The 16,086-nt window shown below is 40.8% G+C and overlaps 1 protein-coding gene across 1 annotated transcript; it reads left to right on the top strand.

Moving 5' to 3' along the window:
• Positions 1–1,151: 1,151 nt before the first annotated feature.
• On the top strand, positions 1,152–12,634 carry LOC125371566 (eukaryotic elongation factor 2 kinase-like). The gene is made up of 2 exons (XM_046505250.2): positions 1,152–1,269; positions 10,890–12,634. The coding sequence occupies exon 2, from the start codon at positions 10,961–10,963 to the stop codon at positions 11,807–11,809; it is 849 nt and encodes a 282-aa protein (XP_046361206.2). The 5' UTR covers positions 1,152–1,269; positions 10,890–10,960; the 3' UTR covers positions 11,810–12,634.
• The last annotated feature ends 3,452 nt before the right edge of the window (positions 12,635–16,086 follow it).

Below are 16,086 nucleotides of genomic sequence, written 5' to 3'. Positions count from 1 at the left end.
CATACGAAGACGAGAAGAATTAATGCATTCATCAAAACATGTACATCAAAAAGGCAGATTAAAATTAAAAAAAACCCAGATCTACACAAGTAAATGAACTACAACAAAAGCATGTAATTGATAATTAATTCATAATTCAGTACACAGACTAGTTTCCTCGCAATATTGCAATCTAACCCCGGACCTTCCGCTCTCTGGGTGGACGCTCTACCACAAGACCACGGAGGCGGTCCAAATAGGTTATAACCAAAATAGCCTATCTTCACATGGGGACACGTAGTTTATAGTGTACATACACAATAGAAAGGCAGTGATATGTCAGAAAAGTATAGGTTGACAAGACGGAGCCAATATACATTCTAGACACACACAATCGGACGTTGACACATAGTAGTAGAGATAGGAAAGTAAAATAATTTATGAACCCTGCAAATTATTATCAATTTCAGTAATACATAGATTTATGAGAAGATTAGTGCCATTTGAAGAGAATTGGTTAGTTTTAACTCTGACATGACTCGTGTTGACCAAGAGCCATGTTATTTAGAAATAAGGTTGAATGAGACAGCGTTAACATACGTATAAAGCACAGCAGTATTGGATCTATCAGATGTTCATCCCAGCGCTATAAAAAAGGTATTCATTGGTTAAGTGACAATGATATATCAATAATACCACTCGTTCAAGTATAAATACCGATGTCCTAAACCATGAATGGTGACCTAATAACATAAAACATGATCCCGGCAATAGAGCACGGTGTCCCATTGCAGTGACACAGCCTGTTCATCAGGGAGCCGTAGGTGTAGCAAAGGTGGCTCTTACCCTACCACAAGAACAGATAATGGCCGTTCCATGGAACGAAGATCTAATCTTCTAACGTCTCGAACACAAACATGCTTCTGAGGTGGCAACTCTTTGTGCAACGCGTGTACGTGACAATAATATCGGTCTGTGGCGAATCTTAACACTTGTGCTTTTTATAACTTCTCGCTTTACAAAACGCTAATGTATGCGATCAATAGATAGCTTTATTCATTCGGTACACAACACCATGTTGTTGGGGATATACCGTTATCCCTGATTCTCGAGATTCCATTGAAATCCGTTGAATAAGACACCGCGGTGGGGTTTAGCTTTTCAGTATATTGGGCAGGGTAAGAAAGAGAGTTGGGAGAGTGACAGCTTGAGAAAATCAAAGATCGCAAACCAGGTAACATCTTTGCATGCTGTTTGGACGTTCTTTAATTGATCAACTCCTTGACAGAGGTATGTTTTTTAGAAAATTTAATTTTTTACTAAAGGTAAAACTTAATATACAAAACAGTATCAACACAATTGTGGAACTGCTTACATTGTACTTCTAGATATGTCTTAGAATTCCTGAGATTACGTTTGGTGTTTCTCGCTTCGTTTCCATGAATTACTTCATAGACAATGGCGGCGAGTGTTATTGGAGAAGTGGTTTTGAAAGACTGCTACATATTTTCTGATACGTGAGATAACGTTTGGCATTTTCGTTTTTCTTTTCCATGAATTACTTTATTGACAAATGGTGGCGGGTGATATTTGGCAAGAGTCGAGGGATAGTTGGTTGAGTTTTGTGGGTTTGGTAGACCCCTACACTGTTTTAGTGTGTATATTTACAAACATTTCTATTATAGGGTGATAATGATCTATCGTCTAGAGTCCATTTATGCCCAGTTCTAGACACTGTCATTAAAACCCGAAACTCATATACACATGCAACATCAACGATGAATGAGCAGACAAAGTGATGTTTTGTGATTTGAATCCAATATGCTTGGACTGATAATTTACCTGAGCCTTGTGCACCTTCATGGTAAGGTGAGGTGAAATTGGGTTTAACGCCGCGTCCAAGATTATTGCACTTATATAGCGACGTGCATATACGTGTGTTTGTCTGTGTGGCTGCTTGTACTGATGCCGATTTATAGTGCTAGGTCGCTGAGATACCATGCCGCAGTTTAACATGAATACCCAACTCAGACACAGTATACTGACTCCGAGCCGACCAGTCCTTGTTTTAGCCCCTTAATGCCGAACGCCAGACAGAGTAGCAACAAGTACCATCTTTTAACGTCTTTTGGTATGATGCGGCTAGGGATCGAACCCCGGACCTTCCGCTCTCCGGGCAGACGCTCTACCACTATACCACGGACGCGGTCGTCCACCTTCAAGTGTTATAGCTTCAAAATAAAATATACGTGTTGATATTGGGGCTGGTTTATTTCCGTTATTATTTAAAATGAAAGTATCTAAAGGTAGCAAGGTCACAACATTTTAGACAAAGGCGAAAACCCTTTGTTTGCATCTATTTACCCAGCAATGAATGGGTACCCGGTAGAATGAGACAGTAATATGGCTGTAAACCTTCTAGCGCCTTTAACCTAACATGTGCTGTATACGTCACAGGAGAGAATGAAATGCGAGAACACATTAATGCAGTGACCAGGGTAATAATGATTTAGCCCCATGAACATTCACTTGTTGAATCATGCACAAAACGGAAAATCAACATGTGCCATAAGCATTTTATTGACATATCGCTCTATTGAAAGTAATATTTTCAATGAATACTAGTCGTTAGTCATATGACGTTAACGGAACGATTGACATCTCAATAGGTTCAATAGGTTTGAGTGAAACCTCAAGGTGAATTGAAAAACGGACTAAATGACTTACATATATAGATTCGACATGAATATTAAATTGAAAAACTGGTAACTGATAAACTAGTCTGTCTATTGACGATTTTCCTTTCATGTATTTTATGTTCCTGTTCATAACATGGTTATTGCAATAGAAGCGTTTATTTTTTTCCGTTTCCATTTTTTTGAAATTGGTTTGATCATGCTGGTATTTTCGAATTTCTTACTGATAACGATTACATATTATTTCTACTACATTTACTACAGTAAGTGTGAAAAGCACTGAGGTCTCGGGCGCCGCAATTGATGCAACAAAAAATTCGTGGGTTCGAATCCCAGATTTACCCTGTCAAGTCATGTCAGCTCGAGGTTTCACTCACGTGGTCAACGTCTCACCATTCCCCCTTCCTATTAAACACGCGGTGATATGACAGAAATACGGTTCAAAGCATTGTTACAAACAACGCACTCGTATATACTCCATACACATGTATGCTTCTTATTTAATCTTATTATTGTTTAGTATTCACAGCTTGTTAATCGTAGTTCATAAGTGAATACTTGACTTTAATTGTCTTACACAATTTATTAAAGCAAACATGGTTTAAATGTTCCTAAATCATTTGTCTACAGACTGAAGTACTTGATGTATGTGACATATATCCACCATCCCTGATCATGATTAATTATCATAAAACGATAGTACAGTCAGATGAAGGTTTTCTTGAAATTAAAAACTGACAATATTTCAGTCAAAATGTTTGGTGGCTAGATCTTGCCTCTCCTACCAATCGAAGATTCAGATTTGGTTTTGTTTGTTGTTTTACGCCGCACTCAGCAATATTCCAGCTATATGACGGCGGTCTGTAAATAATCGAGTCTGGACCAGACAATCCAGTGATTGATGTCATGAATCAACCAAGTCAGCGAGCCTGACCACCCGATCCCGTTAGTCGCCTCTTACGACAAGCATAGCTGCCTTTTACGGCAAGCATGGGTTGCTGAAGACCTATAATTCTACCCCGGATCTTCACGGGTCCGAAGATTCAGAACAGAACTCTTAGCTTAGAATTCTCCGTATAACTTAAAGGACTAAAACGTACAATCGTAAACGAGAGGAGAAAGTGTTTTTGTCAGGTACAGAATGAATAGGGTTTTAAAAATATTTTTCCCTTTCAATATGTAACGACAATGGGCATGAATGAACAGTCAGATATGGTTTTTTACTGTTAACACATTTACAATGAGAACCTACACATTCTAGAGTAATGATCAATACTTTCGAAATGCCCGTTTTGACAGGTATTGCGTGCGTGTATTTACACGCTAGAAGGATGCGTCATATAGTAAACAAGATTTCCGGAAAACCTAATGGTCTTCTCTGAAAGATCGTTTGAACGTTCCAAGAGCAATCAATGCAAGCTACTTTTGTACTATTAGTCTGATTAACATTCATCAGAATACCGTCTAACCTACACTTTGTAGATTATTGTATAGGATATTTACAGTAATGTTATGACGTCGATAACTGTTCAGCCCTGCGTGCTTCGAGGAATTACAGATGATCTTTTCAGAGGAAGTAAGCCTTGGCGAGGAACTTTCAGCATTTATTGAAAAGGGACAGGTACTCCTAAATTATTCTGGTTTTTTTTCTGATAAAACGTAGAAAATGTAGCTTTAAAGGGCAAAGTTTGGGCCTATTTTGGCCCACGATATATGCATTATTCAGGACAGGGGAAAAATCTGTTCAAATCATTATTAAAATTCCTGTAAGTGGGAAGCAAAGTTTATTCATTTCACTGTTGCACGCTTCGGATTTATGAGGTGAGGTGAGATGAAATTGGGTTTAACGTCGCGTCCAAGATTATTGCACTTATGTAGCGGCGTGCATGTACGTGTGTTTGTTTGTGTGGCTGCTTGTACTAGTCCGGACTGATGCCGATTAATAGTGCTAGCCCACTGAGATACCATGCCGCAGTTTAACATGAATACCCAACTCAGACACAGTATACTGACTCCGAGCCGACCAGTCCTTCTTTTAGCCCCTTAATGCCGAGCGCCAGACAGGGTATCAACAAGTACCATCTTTTAACGTCTTTTGGTATGACGCGGCTAGGGATCGAACCCCGGACCTTCCGCTCTCCGGGTGGACGCTCTACCACTAGACCACGTACGCGGTCGTCAAACTTCAAGTGTTCTGGTAACCAACACTGCATGTTAGAGCGTTAGAATCAAATAAAATATACGTGTTTATATTGGAGCTGGTTTATTTCCGTTATTATTTAAAATGAAAGTATCTAAATCTTGAAAGGTCACAACATTTTAGACAAAGGCGAAAACTATTTGAAATAGACTTTTGTCAAAGATGAATGGGTGACCATTTTCAGCAAGGTTGATTTTTTAGAGTTACTGAGGCTTTGGTCTGCCCCACACTGAAATACAGATTAGCGACAGGAGAAAGCCTTTGTTTGCATCTATTTACCAAGCAATGAATGGGTACCCGGTAGAATGAGACAGTAATGTGGCTGTAAACCTTCTAGCGCCTTTAACCTAACATGTTCTGTATACGTCACAGGAGAGAATGAAATGCGAGTGCACACTGCTCCAGTGACCGGGGATATAATGATTTAGCCCCATGAACATTAACTTGTTGAATCGTATGACAGTATGAATGAACATACTATTATTGTTATTATTACAACATACACTCATGCACAAAACGGAAAATCAACATGTGCCATAAGCATTTTATTGACATATCATTCTATTGAAAGTAATATTTTCAATGAATACTAGTCGTTAGTCATATGACGTTAACGGAACGATTGACATCTCAATAGGTTCAATAGGTTTGAGTGAAACCTCAAGGTGAATTGAAAAACGGACTAAATGACTTACATATATAGATTCGACATGAATATTAAATTGAAAAACTGGTAACTGATAAACTAGTCTGTCTATTGACGATTTTCCTTTCATGTATTTTATTTTCCTGTTCATAACATGGTTATTGCAATAGAAGCGTTTATTTTGTTCCGTTTCCGTTTTTTGAAATTGGTTTGATCATGCTGGTATTTTCGAATTTCGTACTGATAACGATTACATATTATTTCTACTACATTTACTACAGTTAGTGTGAAAAGCACTGTGGTCTCGGGCGCCGCAATTGATGCAACAAAAAATTCGTGGGTTCGAATCCCAGATTTACCCTGTCATGTGAGCTCGAGGTTTCACTAACGTGGTCAACGTCTCACCATTCCCCCTTCCTATTAAACACGCGGTGATACGACAGAAATACGGTTCAAAGCATTGTTACAAACAACGCACTCGTATATACTCCATACACATGTATGTTACTTATTTAATCTTATTATTTTTAAGTATTCACAGCATGTTAATCGTAGTTCATAATTGAATACTTGACTTTGATTGTCTTACACAATTTATTAAAGCAAACATGGTTTAAATGGTCCTAAATCATTTGTCTACAGACTGAAGTACTTAATGTATGTGACATATATCCACTATCCCTGATCATGATTAATTATCATAAAACGATAGTACAGTCACATGAAGGTTTTTTCTTGAAATTAAAAACTGACAATATTTCAGTCAAAATGTTTGGTGGCTAGATCTTGCCTCTCCTACAAATCGAAGATTCAGATTTGGTTTTGTTTGTTGTTTAACGCCGCACTCAGCAATATTCCAGCTATATGACGGCGGTCTGTAAATAATCGAGTCTGGACCAGACAATCCATTGATTGATGTTATGAACATCGATCGCAACTGGGATCGATGACATTAATCAACCAAGTCAGGAAGCCTGACCACCCGATCCCGTTAGTCGCCTCTTACGACAAGCATAGCTGCCTTTTACGGCAATCATGGGTTGCTGAAGACCTATAATTCTACCCCGGATCTTCACGGTTCCGAAGATTCAGATCGGAACTCTTAGCTTAGAATTCTCCATATAACTTAAAGCACTGAAACGTACAACCGTAAACGAGAGGAGAAAGTGTTTTTGTCAGATACAGAATGAATAGGGTTTTAAAAATATTTTTCCCTTTCAATATGTAACGACAATGGGCATGAATGAACAGTCAGATATGGTTTTTTACTGTTAACGCATTTACAATGAGAGCCTACACATTCTAGAGTAATGATCAATACTTTCGAAATGCCCGTTTTGACAGGTATTGCGTGCGTGTATTTACACGCTAGAAGGATGCGTCATATAGTAAACAAGATTTCCGGAAAACCTAATGGTCTTCTCTGAAAGATCGTTTGAACGTTCCAAGTTGTGGGTGGTCTAATAACAACTGCGACACTACACTGAGCAATCAATGCAAGGCTACTTTTGTACAATTAGTCAGATCAACATTCATCAGAATACCGTCTAACCTACACTTTGTAGATTATTGTATAGGATATTTACAGTAATGGTAGGACGTCGATAACTGTTCAGTCCTGCGTGCTTCGAGGAATTACAGATTTCTGTTCAGAGGAAGTAAGCCTTGGCGAGGAACTTTCAGCATTTATTGCAAAGGGACAGGTACTCCTAAATTATTCTGTTGTTGTTTCTGATAAAACTTATAAAATGTAGCTTTAAAGCTACATTATGGCCCGCGATGTATGCATCATTCAGGACAGGGGAAAAACTGTTCAAATCATTATTAAAGTTCCTGTAAGTGGGAAGCAAAGTTTGTTCATTTCACTGTTGCACGCTTCGGATTTATGAGGTGAGGTGAGATGTAATTGGGTTCAACGTCGCGTCCAAGATTATTGCACTTATATAGCGGCGTGCATGTACGTGTGTTTGTTTGTGTGGCTGCTTGTACTAGTCCGGACTGATGCCGATTTATAGAGCTAGCCCAGTGAGATATCATGCCGCAGTTTAACATGAATACCCCACTCAGACACAGTATACTGACTCCGAGCCGACCAGTCCTTGTTTTAACCCCTTAATGCCGAGCGCAAGACAGGGTAACAACACGTACCATTTTTTAACGTTTTTTTGTATGACGCGGCAGGGCCGATTTATGACAACAATCAATAAGGCTAACTTTGCTAAAAAGGCTGAGTTTCGAGTGTTATAGGAACCTATTTGTAACATTTGAACAAGAGCAAGTCTCTTGGCTGATTTTTCTGGGACATATGGAGGGCATTTCCAAATTTTACGCATCAGAGACAAAAATGATCACCCCTGAAATATAGTTCCCTATATTGAAGTGTACCATATGTTCCTGCGTTTTCCAGGTGTACAATTAACTTGACTTTGCATGTATGTGGCAGGATAAACTCACATTTCCGTGAACACCTGGTATCATCACGATTTGATAGTGATTCATAAACACATGATATGATGTAGTCGAAATCGTACAATCGACTCTGCTTTTGGCGGAGTTTTCTCTTGCATATGAAAAGGGTTTTCTCGCTTTAACTCATTTTGAGATATGGATGAGGATGGTAAAAAACGTGGTACAAGATTCATTTTTGGTCAAAGACTTGCTCATACTATGTTTTTCCCCAGAGGTTCTAATATCGTCTTTTCTCTCTCATTTTGGCCATTCTATGTTCTATATATAATGTTATAGTCCAAAAAGTGCAAGTGTAAGAAAGAAGAAAGGCTAGTTGTCTTTTAATGTTTATATCAATACTTCAATGTTTTGTGCAACTTTAAAATGTCAGTTTTTCAAAAAGGCCAATAGGTCTATTATGATACCCCCTCCTTTCCTGATCTCAAGTTGGTTGGTTTGTTTGTTGTTTAACGCCGCAGTCAGCAATATTCCAGTTTTCTGACGGCTGTCTGTAATTAATCGAGTCTGGACCAGACAATCAAGTGATTGATATCACGAGCATCGATCCACGCAATTGGGATCGATGACATGCAGCAACCAAGTCAGCGAGCCTGACCACCCGATCCCGTTAGTCGCCTCTTACGACAAGCACAGTCGCCTTTTACGACCCGTTGTTGGAACGAGCCCACAGAAAATCGATTGTGACGTCATGAACAATATATGAAATCATCTTCGCAATGAATGAAAACAATGAAGCACTCAGAACGAACTTGTCAATCAGCATGAAGCGAAAATATAAAGCTCCGCGAATGGAATTAAAACTCAGCTGAAATAATTGATGGAAATAATTTCTCTTATGCCCGTACCCCTTAGGGGTAATAAATCTCATTTGTGACCAAGGAATTGTAGTTCTTGTAGGACCCCTGTGTCTATGGTTTCTAAGTCAAGTTAAAGGGAAATACTAATACTCCGGAAAAACCGCACCAGGGAAATTATCCCGATTAATAAATGTGAGTTATAATGCATCAGGGATGCTGCTAATATCACGTTGTATTCGTGTTGGCGCTTACAACATCTTCTTTGAGGCAGGGTGTTCGGGCAGTTGAGTCATGACTTAGGGGAGGCCATGCTTACCCTTTTCGCGACCACCTGGTGTCACTGATTCTCAGGGATCCATTCATATAATTTCCATAGTTTATTTTGCCTCCTACGCCCAGATAATCCAGACTGGTTATTCTCTGGCTTTGACGTTTTCTGCTTACAGTGTACTGTAGCCTAGAACGTAAAGGCCAGTAAACATACTAGAACATAATAGTAAGGAGAAAAAAACACTGTGTGGATATGGGAAGGGTGTTTAGGTAAAGGAAACAACACGGTATGATGTTTTGAGCTCAATATTCATACCTAGTCGACGCTATAACTTTTCAAATTAACATTAACGTAGAACGATGTAGTGCAATAACTGTGCGATATTTGCACGTTTGCGATTGTCAATACTGATTTGTCAGCTGCAGCTATGTGACGTCATCCGTTCTACATGACGTCATAAGTTTATTATGTTGCGTCATCATAACAATTACCTGGCTTCAGTGACGTTTCTCTGTAGGGTTGGCATTTCATACGTTTTTTCTTAACGTGTCAATGTGTAATTAAGATTAACATCCTTGAAATTTGGAACTGCGGATTATCTGCCACCTTGTGAATAAATGGTGGACTTTACTCGGGACGGGGGGCGGTGGGGTAGCCTAGTGGTTAAAACGTTCGCTCGTCACGCCGAAGATCCGGCTTCGATTCCCGACATGGATACAATGTGTGAAGGCCATTCCCGCCGTGGTATTGCTAGAATATTGCTAAAAACGGCGTAAAACCATACTCACTCACTCACTCGGGACGGATCAACCGTTCGGTAATTCGTCACAGTTCGTCGCTTATTTTCCAAAACACACTAGTTTGTCTGGCCAAAACGTAATTATGTAGCTGGAATATAGCTTATTGTTCCGTTAAACAAACTTCGAAACATGCAAATTGCATTTCATTAATATTAAGTAGAAATATTTAATATGTATTGTTATCTCCCCCCCCCCCCCCCCGGTTAAGAATTTGCATCACTAACAGTTGCTTGTCTTAAAGGGCTACTACTCGACCCCTTGGTTGATGTATGGCATCGGATCCCCATTGCGCAGATCGATGCTCATGATGTCAATCACTGGGCTATCTGGTTCAGAATCGAATATTTACACACCTCCGTCATATAGCTGGAATACTGTTAAGTGTGGCGTTAAAGATCAAACTTAAAAAAGTCACAGGGTGTACATGTTGTAAGAACAGAGCATTGTAGATCGAATGATTACAAAGTGTGACATGACGTACTGTCTGTCTCATGTGGACCGTTGATCAAACTGTTAACAAATGATTTGTCTGGCCCTGATTCGATTATTTACTAGCTGTGGTAATATAGCTGTTATATGGCTGACTGGGACGTTATACACCATTTTCGTGGACAATAAACGAATATATCGATCCTGTTCGCATGAGTTCACATGTATGCACTCGTCCGCCCCCTGAGTAAATGCGAACTTGTATATAATACCCTTTTCTTTGACCATGTTATAGGTTCTGCCAAATACTTCTGTTGTTCCTCTCGGTGTAGCCTTGACTGTGTATATTCTATACGCGATATCGCGGGTGTCATTGTTTTGAATTAGATTCAGGTAAGCTCCAGCGTACATAAAACGATTCAAAAGTCAACAGAAGATTATGTCCTTGTCACACACCCATTAAAACACACTTGTCGAACTTCCAAAAAATTATTTACGAGAAAGGTCGTTTATAAAAGGGAACAGGAAAATAGTGTTGATCAATGAGCTAAAATAGACTTTCAAAGGTAGCATATCGAATGACAGCTATACTCTCTTTTCAGAGGACAATGGCCGAGGGGACTTGAAATGGAAAACGTCCAACTTGACAACCATACGCTAATAGTTTGACGCCATGCCTCCAAGTTCGACGCTGACATCAAGCCCTGACCAGTACGGGTTCCGATACTGGTGCAGCTTCTGCAGCAAGTCCTTTGCCAAAGGGAAGAGGTTTTACGCTCACCATGGGGTTCTCAATGGGAATGGGCCCAAATATGGCCTGTTTTGTACCGTGAAGATCTTTCGTTACAAAAGAGGATCGGAACGACTGTGTGACGTTGAAATACAAAAGTCACGAAAAGTTCAGGAACTGTGCCAAAGCTTTGGCATTGAAAATGGCATGAAGAAGATACAATTTGTATCTCTTGTTAAAGCTCATATGGACGAAATATGGACGCCCATTTTCCCGTGTTCCTCTTCTTGGAATAGACCGTTGTTCCGCGACGAGTGGGTCCTCATTGAAGACTTTCTTGGCAAGAGGTTTCAATGGTTCGTTGGTTCAGATGGCTCCCTCCCAAAGCTGTCCCGAACAAGACAGACACTGAATGCCTTTGTCCACTATTCCTTCCATTGCACTTCAGGTTCTCTTGTGGTCTGTGGGCTGCAGGGAAGCGTCACAGAAGGTTGTTACATGCTTAAAACACCCACCATCCACTCCGTGAGCGAATCGTATGGAGATACCGATAAAGGCATACGGGGGATAGAAGAGGTGTTTCACCACCACAAGTGTAATTATATATGTAAGGACTTTATCATTCCGGAATACAATAGGGCAGATGCTGTAGGTTCTTGTGATGACGTTACCAGTGAAGGTGCTTCAGAGGAATGCTTGGTCGGGATTGATTCATCGTGCGACTCGCTCCTCATGCCGAGCAGACCAATCTCAGCAGCGCCCCCTCCTTACATGGATGTTTTCAACAATTGAGAAATATGTGACTGAAAAAAAGATTGTTTAATTAGGCCGTTTTAATGGTATGTGTTTCTCATTTCTCGCCGGATCCAAATTACTGTCCTGCTATAAAATAACAAAAGTTTCTATTTCACGCTATTCGCATACTTGAATATAAATTTATATGATGAATCTTATACAGTAAACTACGGTTATAGCGAACACGCTTATAACGAACTGACGGATATAACGAACTTACTTATTTGGTCCCGACTATTTGCTGTAGTTGTTCTGTATATATGCTTATAACGAACTACGGTTATAACGAACTAAAATTAGTAGTCCCCATGAGTTCGTTATAACCGTAGTTTACTGTAAATATCAATGATATGAACGCGTTTCCCCTTTCGATCAAATAATCTTCGCTGCACTTTATCATACAGATATTCGAGGGCTGTAACTGATCATTGGTTTGGTTTAATCTTTTTTATCTTCCTTTTTAACGGTTCAAGCACTCCACACCGATACAACAAAAGAATACAGTACAATAACAATCGAATTGTGAATATATTTGTATCAAACGGTAAACTCATCAACAAAGGTCATTTAAAAAGACATTCATTCGCCCGCCCGTTCAATCTGAAGCTGGGAATGGAGATGAGAAACACAAACTAATAACAATGGCCTTATAAACAAGTGGAGAATTACTGTGAATGAACGGATGTCACACACGTGATACAGGACAGTATTAACTTAAAGCATTAACAAGCCATATCCCGACGGTTTTCAAGCACACTGTCTATAAGATGTCTTACCTTCCGACTAGTTCTTGTACACAATTAAACATAATGAAGAAACCTTCTCACTGTTCATTTACCGGGTATCGGATGTCTGTTGTGACAGTCGACTAATGAGGATCGGATGGTTACAATGTGTGGCATGGCTGATTGTGTGTCTTGTGTGTAGAGCAGATCAATGAGGATCGGATGGTTACAATGTGTGACCTGGCTGATTGTGTGTCTTGTGTGTAGAGCCGAACAATGAGGATCGGATGGTTACAGAGTCTGACCTGGCTGATTGTGTGTCTTGTGTGTAGAGCCGATCAATGAGGATCGGATGGTTACAATGTGTGACCTGGCTGATTGTGTGTCTTGTGTGTAGAGCCGATCAATGATGATCGGATGGTTACAATGTGTGACCTTGCTGATTGTGTGTCTTGTGTGTAGAGCCGATCAATGAGGATCGGATGGTTACAATGTGTGACCTGGCTGATTGTGTGTCTTGTGTGTAGAGCCGATCAATGAGGATCGGATGGTTACAATGTGTGACCTGGCTGATTGTGTGTCTTGTGTGTAGAGCCGATCAATGAGGATCGGATGGTTACAATGTGTGACCTGGCTGATTGTGTGTCTTGTGTGTAGAGCCGATCAATGAGGATCAGATGGTTACAATGTGTGACCTGGCTGATTGTGTGTCTTGTGTGTAGAGCCGATCAATGAGGATCGGATGGTTACAATGTGTGACCTGGCTGATTGTGTGTCTTGTGTGTAGAGCCGATCAATGAGGATCGGATGGTTACAGAGTCTGACCTGGCTGATTGTGTGTCTTGTGTGTAGAGCCGATCAATGAGGATCGGATGGTTACAATGTGTGACCTGGCTGATTGTGTGTCTTGTGTGTAGAGCCGATCAATGATGATCGGATGGTTACAATGTGTGACCTGGCTGATTGTGTGTCTTGTGTGTAGAGCCGATCAATGAGGATCGGATGGTTACAAGTGTGACCTGGCTGATTGTGTGTCTTGTGTGTAGAGCCGATCAATGAGGATCGGATGGTTACAATGTGTGACCTGGCTGATTGTGTGTCTTGTGTGTAGAGCCGATCAATGATGATCGGATGGTTACAATGTGTGACATGGCTGATTGTGTGTCTTGTGTGTAGAGCCGATCAATGAGGATCGGATGGTTACAATGTGTGACCTTGCTGATTGTGTGTCTTGTGTGTAGAGCCGATCAATGAGGATCGGATGGTTACAATGTGTGACCTGGCTGATTGTGTGTCTTGTGTGTAGAGCCGATCAATGAGGATCGGATGGTTACAATGTGTGACCTGGCTGATTGTGTGTCTTGTGTGTAGAGCCGATCAATGATGATCGGATGGTTACAATGTGTGACCTGGCTGATTGTGTGTCTTGTGTGTAGAGCCGATCAATGAGGATCGGATGGTTACAATGTGTGACCTGGCTGATTGTGTGTCTTGTGTGTAGAGCCGATCAATGAGGATCGGATGGTTACAATGTGTGACCTGGCTGATTGTGTGTCTTGTGTGTAGAGCCGATCAATGAGGATCGGATGGTTACAATGTGTGACCTGGCTGATTGTGTGTCTTGTGTGTAGAGCCGATCAATGAGGATCGGATGGTTACAATGTGTGACCTGGCTGATTGTGTGTCTTGTGTGTAGAGCCGATCAATGAGGATCGGATGGTTACAATGTGTGACCTGGCTGATTGTGTGTCTTGTGTGTAGAGCCGATCAATGAGGATCGGATGGTTACAATGTGTGACCTGGCTGATTGTGTGTCTTGTGTCTAGAGCCGATCAATGAGGATCGGATGGTTACAATGTCTGACCTGGCTGATTGTGTGTCATCGTGCACTGATGTCGTGGATCCTCGCTCATCTATTTAAACACTGGGTTGTCTAACCCAGACTGGATTGATTACAGGTCGCGGTACTACGGGCGGAAATTACTGACTGTGGCGTAAAACACCATTTACTCAAACACTCGCTCTGTGTTTTTCATCATTGTTTCTCAAGCCAACAAACCTTTGGCAAAATTAGAGTGTTTCGCAAATTATCAATCACTGGTTTGTCTGGTCCGGATTTGTTTATATACGATCAGCTGTCATGCAGCTAAAATATCGCAGATTGTGGCGTGAAACAACAAAAAAGAAGCAAAACCAACACACACCCCAATCATGTTCTGGTAGTTTAAGGTTTTCTTTTAAATAATTTCATTTTTTTTATGAAATCATGAATTATGAACCAGTGTAATGAGTTATTGTTATATAAATATATTGTATTATGTAATTCGTATGTTATTTATTTCATGACCGCCTCCTCGGTTTAGTGGATAGAATGTCAGCTCGGAGAGCGGAAGGTCGGTAGTTCGATTTGTGGTCATGTCATGCCGAAAGACGTTAAAAGATGGTGCTTGTTGTTACCCTGTCTGGCGCTCGGCCTTTAGGGGCTAAACCAAGGAATATGTCTGTATTAGTTCACGCAAGCACGCACGCACGCAGGCACGCACACATTCACTCACTCATAATCTTGGAAGCAACGTTGAACATGTTGAAATATATTGTATTATGTAATTCGTATGTTGTTTATTTCATGACCGCCTCCGCGGTTTAGTGGATAGAATGTCAGCTCGGAGAGCGGAAGGTCGGTTGTTCGATTTGTGGTCATGTCATGCCGAAAGACGTTAAAAGATGGTGCTTGTTGTTACCCTGTCTGGCGCTCGGCCTTTAGGGGCTAAACCAAGGAATATGTCTGTATTAGTTCACGCAAGCACGCACGCACGCAGGCACGCACACATTCACTCACTCATAATCTTGGAAGCAACGTTGAACATGTTGAAATATATTGTATTATGTAATTCGTATGTTGTTTATTTCATGACCGCCTCCGCGGTTTAGTGGATAGAATGTCAGCTCGGAGAGCGGAAGGTCGGTTGTTCGATTTGTGGTCATGTCATGCCGAAAGACGTTAAAAGATGGTGCTTGTTGTTACCCTGTCTGGCGCTCGGCCTTTAGGGGCTAAACCAAGGAATATGTCTGTATTAGTTCACGCAAGCACGCAGGCACGCAGGCACGCACACATTCACTCACTCATAATCTTGGAAGCAACGTTGAACATGTTGAAATATATTGTATTATGTAATTCGTATGTTGTTTATTTCATGACCGCCTCCGCGGTTTAGTTGATAGAATGTCAGCTCGGAGAGCGGAAGGTCGGTTGTTCGATTTGTGGTCATGTCATGCCGAAAGACGTTAAAAGATGGTGCTTGTTGTTACCCTGTCTGGTGCCCGGCATTTAGGGGCTAAACCAAGGACTATGTCTGTATTAGTTCAGGCAAGCACGCACGCACGCACGCAGGCACGCACACATTCACTCACTCGTAATCTTGAAAGCGACGTTGAACACCATGTCACCTCACTTATTAATTTTATACAACGAAAACATAACCCCGAGGCTCAGTGAAATCATCCGGACTAACAAGCCTTGGAAACGTAGTACTGTCTACGTACATACTT

Source organism: Haliotis rufescens, unplaced genomic scaffold (assembly GCF_023055435.1).
Source record: "Haliotis rufescens isolate VD_foot unplaced genomic scaffold, xgHalRufe1.0.p SCAF_17, whole genome shotgun sequence".
NCBI classification, from domain to species: domain Eukaryota; kingdom Metazoa; phylum Mollusca; class Gastropoda; order Lepetellida; family Haliotidae; genus Haliotis; species Haliotis rufescens.
The sequence above is the reverse complement of the archived record's forward strand: the minus strand, read 5'-3'. Positions and strand labels throughout refer to the sequence as shown.

Excerpts from the sequence above, each read along its gene's own strand:
- LOC125371566 (XM_046505250.2), top strand. The coding sequence starts at position 10,961 with ATGCCTCCAAGTTCGACGCTGACATCAAGCCCTGACCAGTACGGGTTC.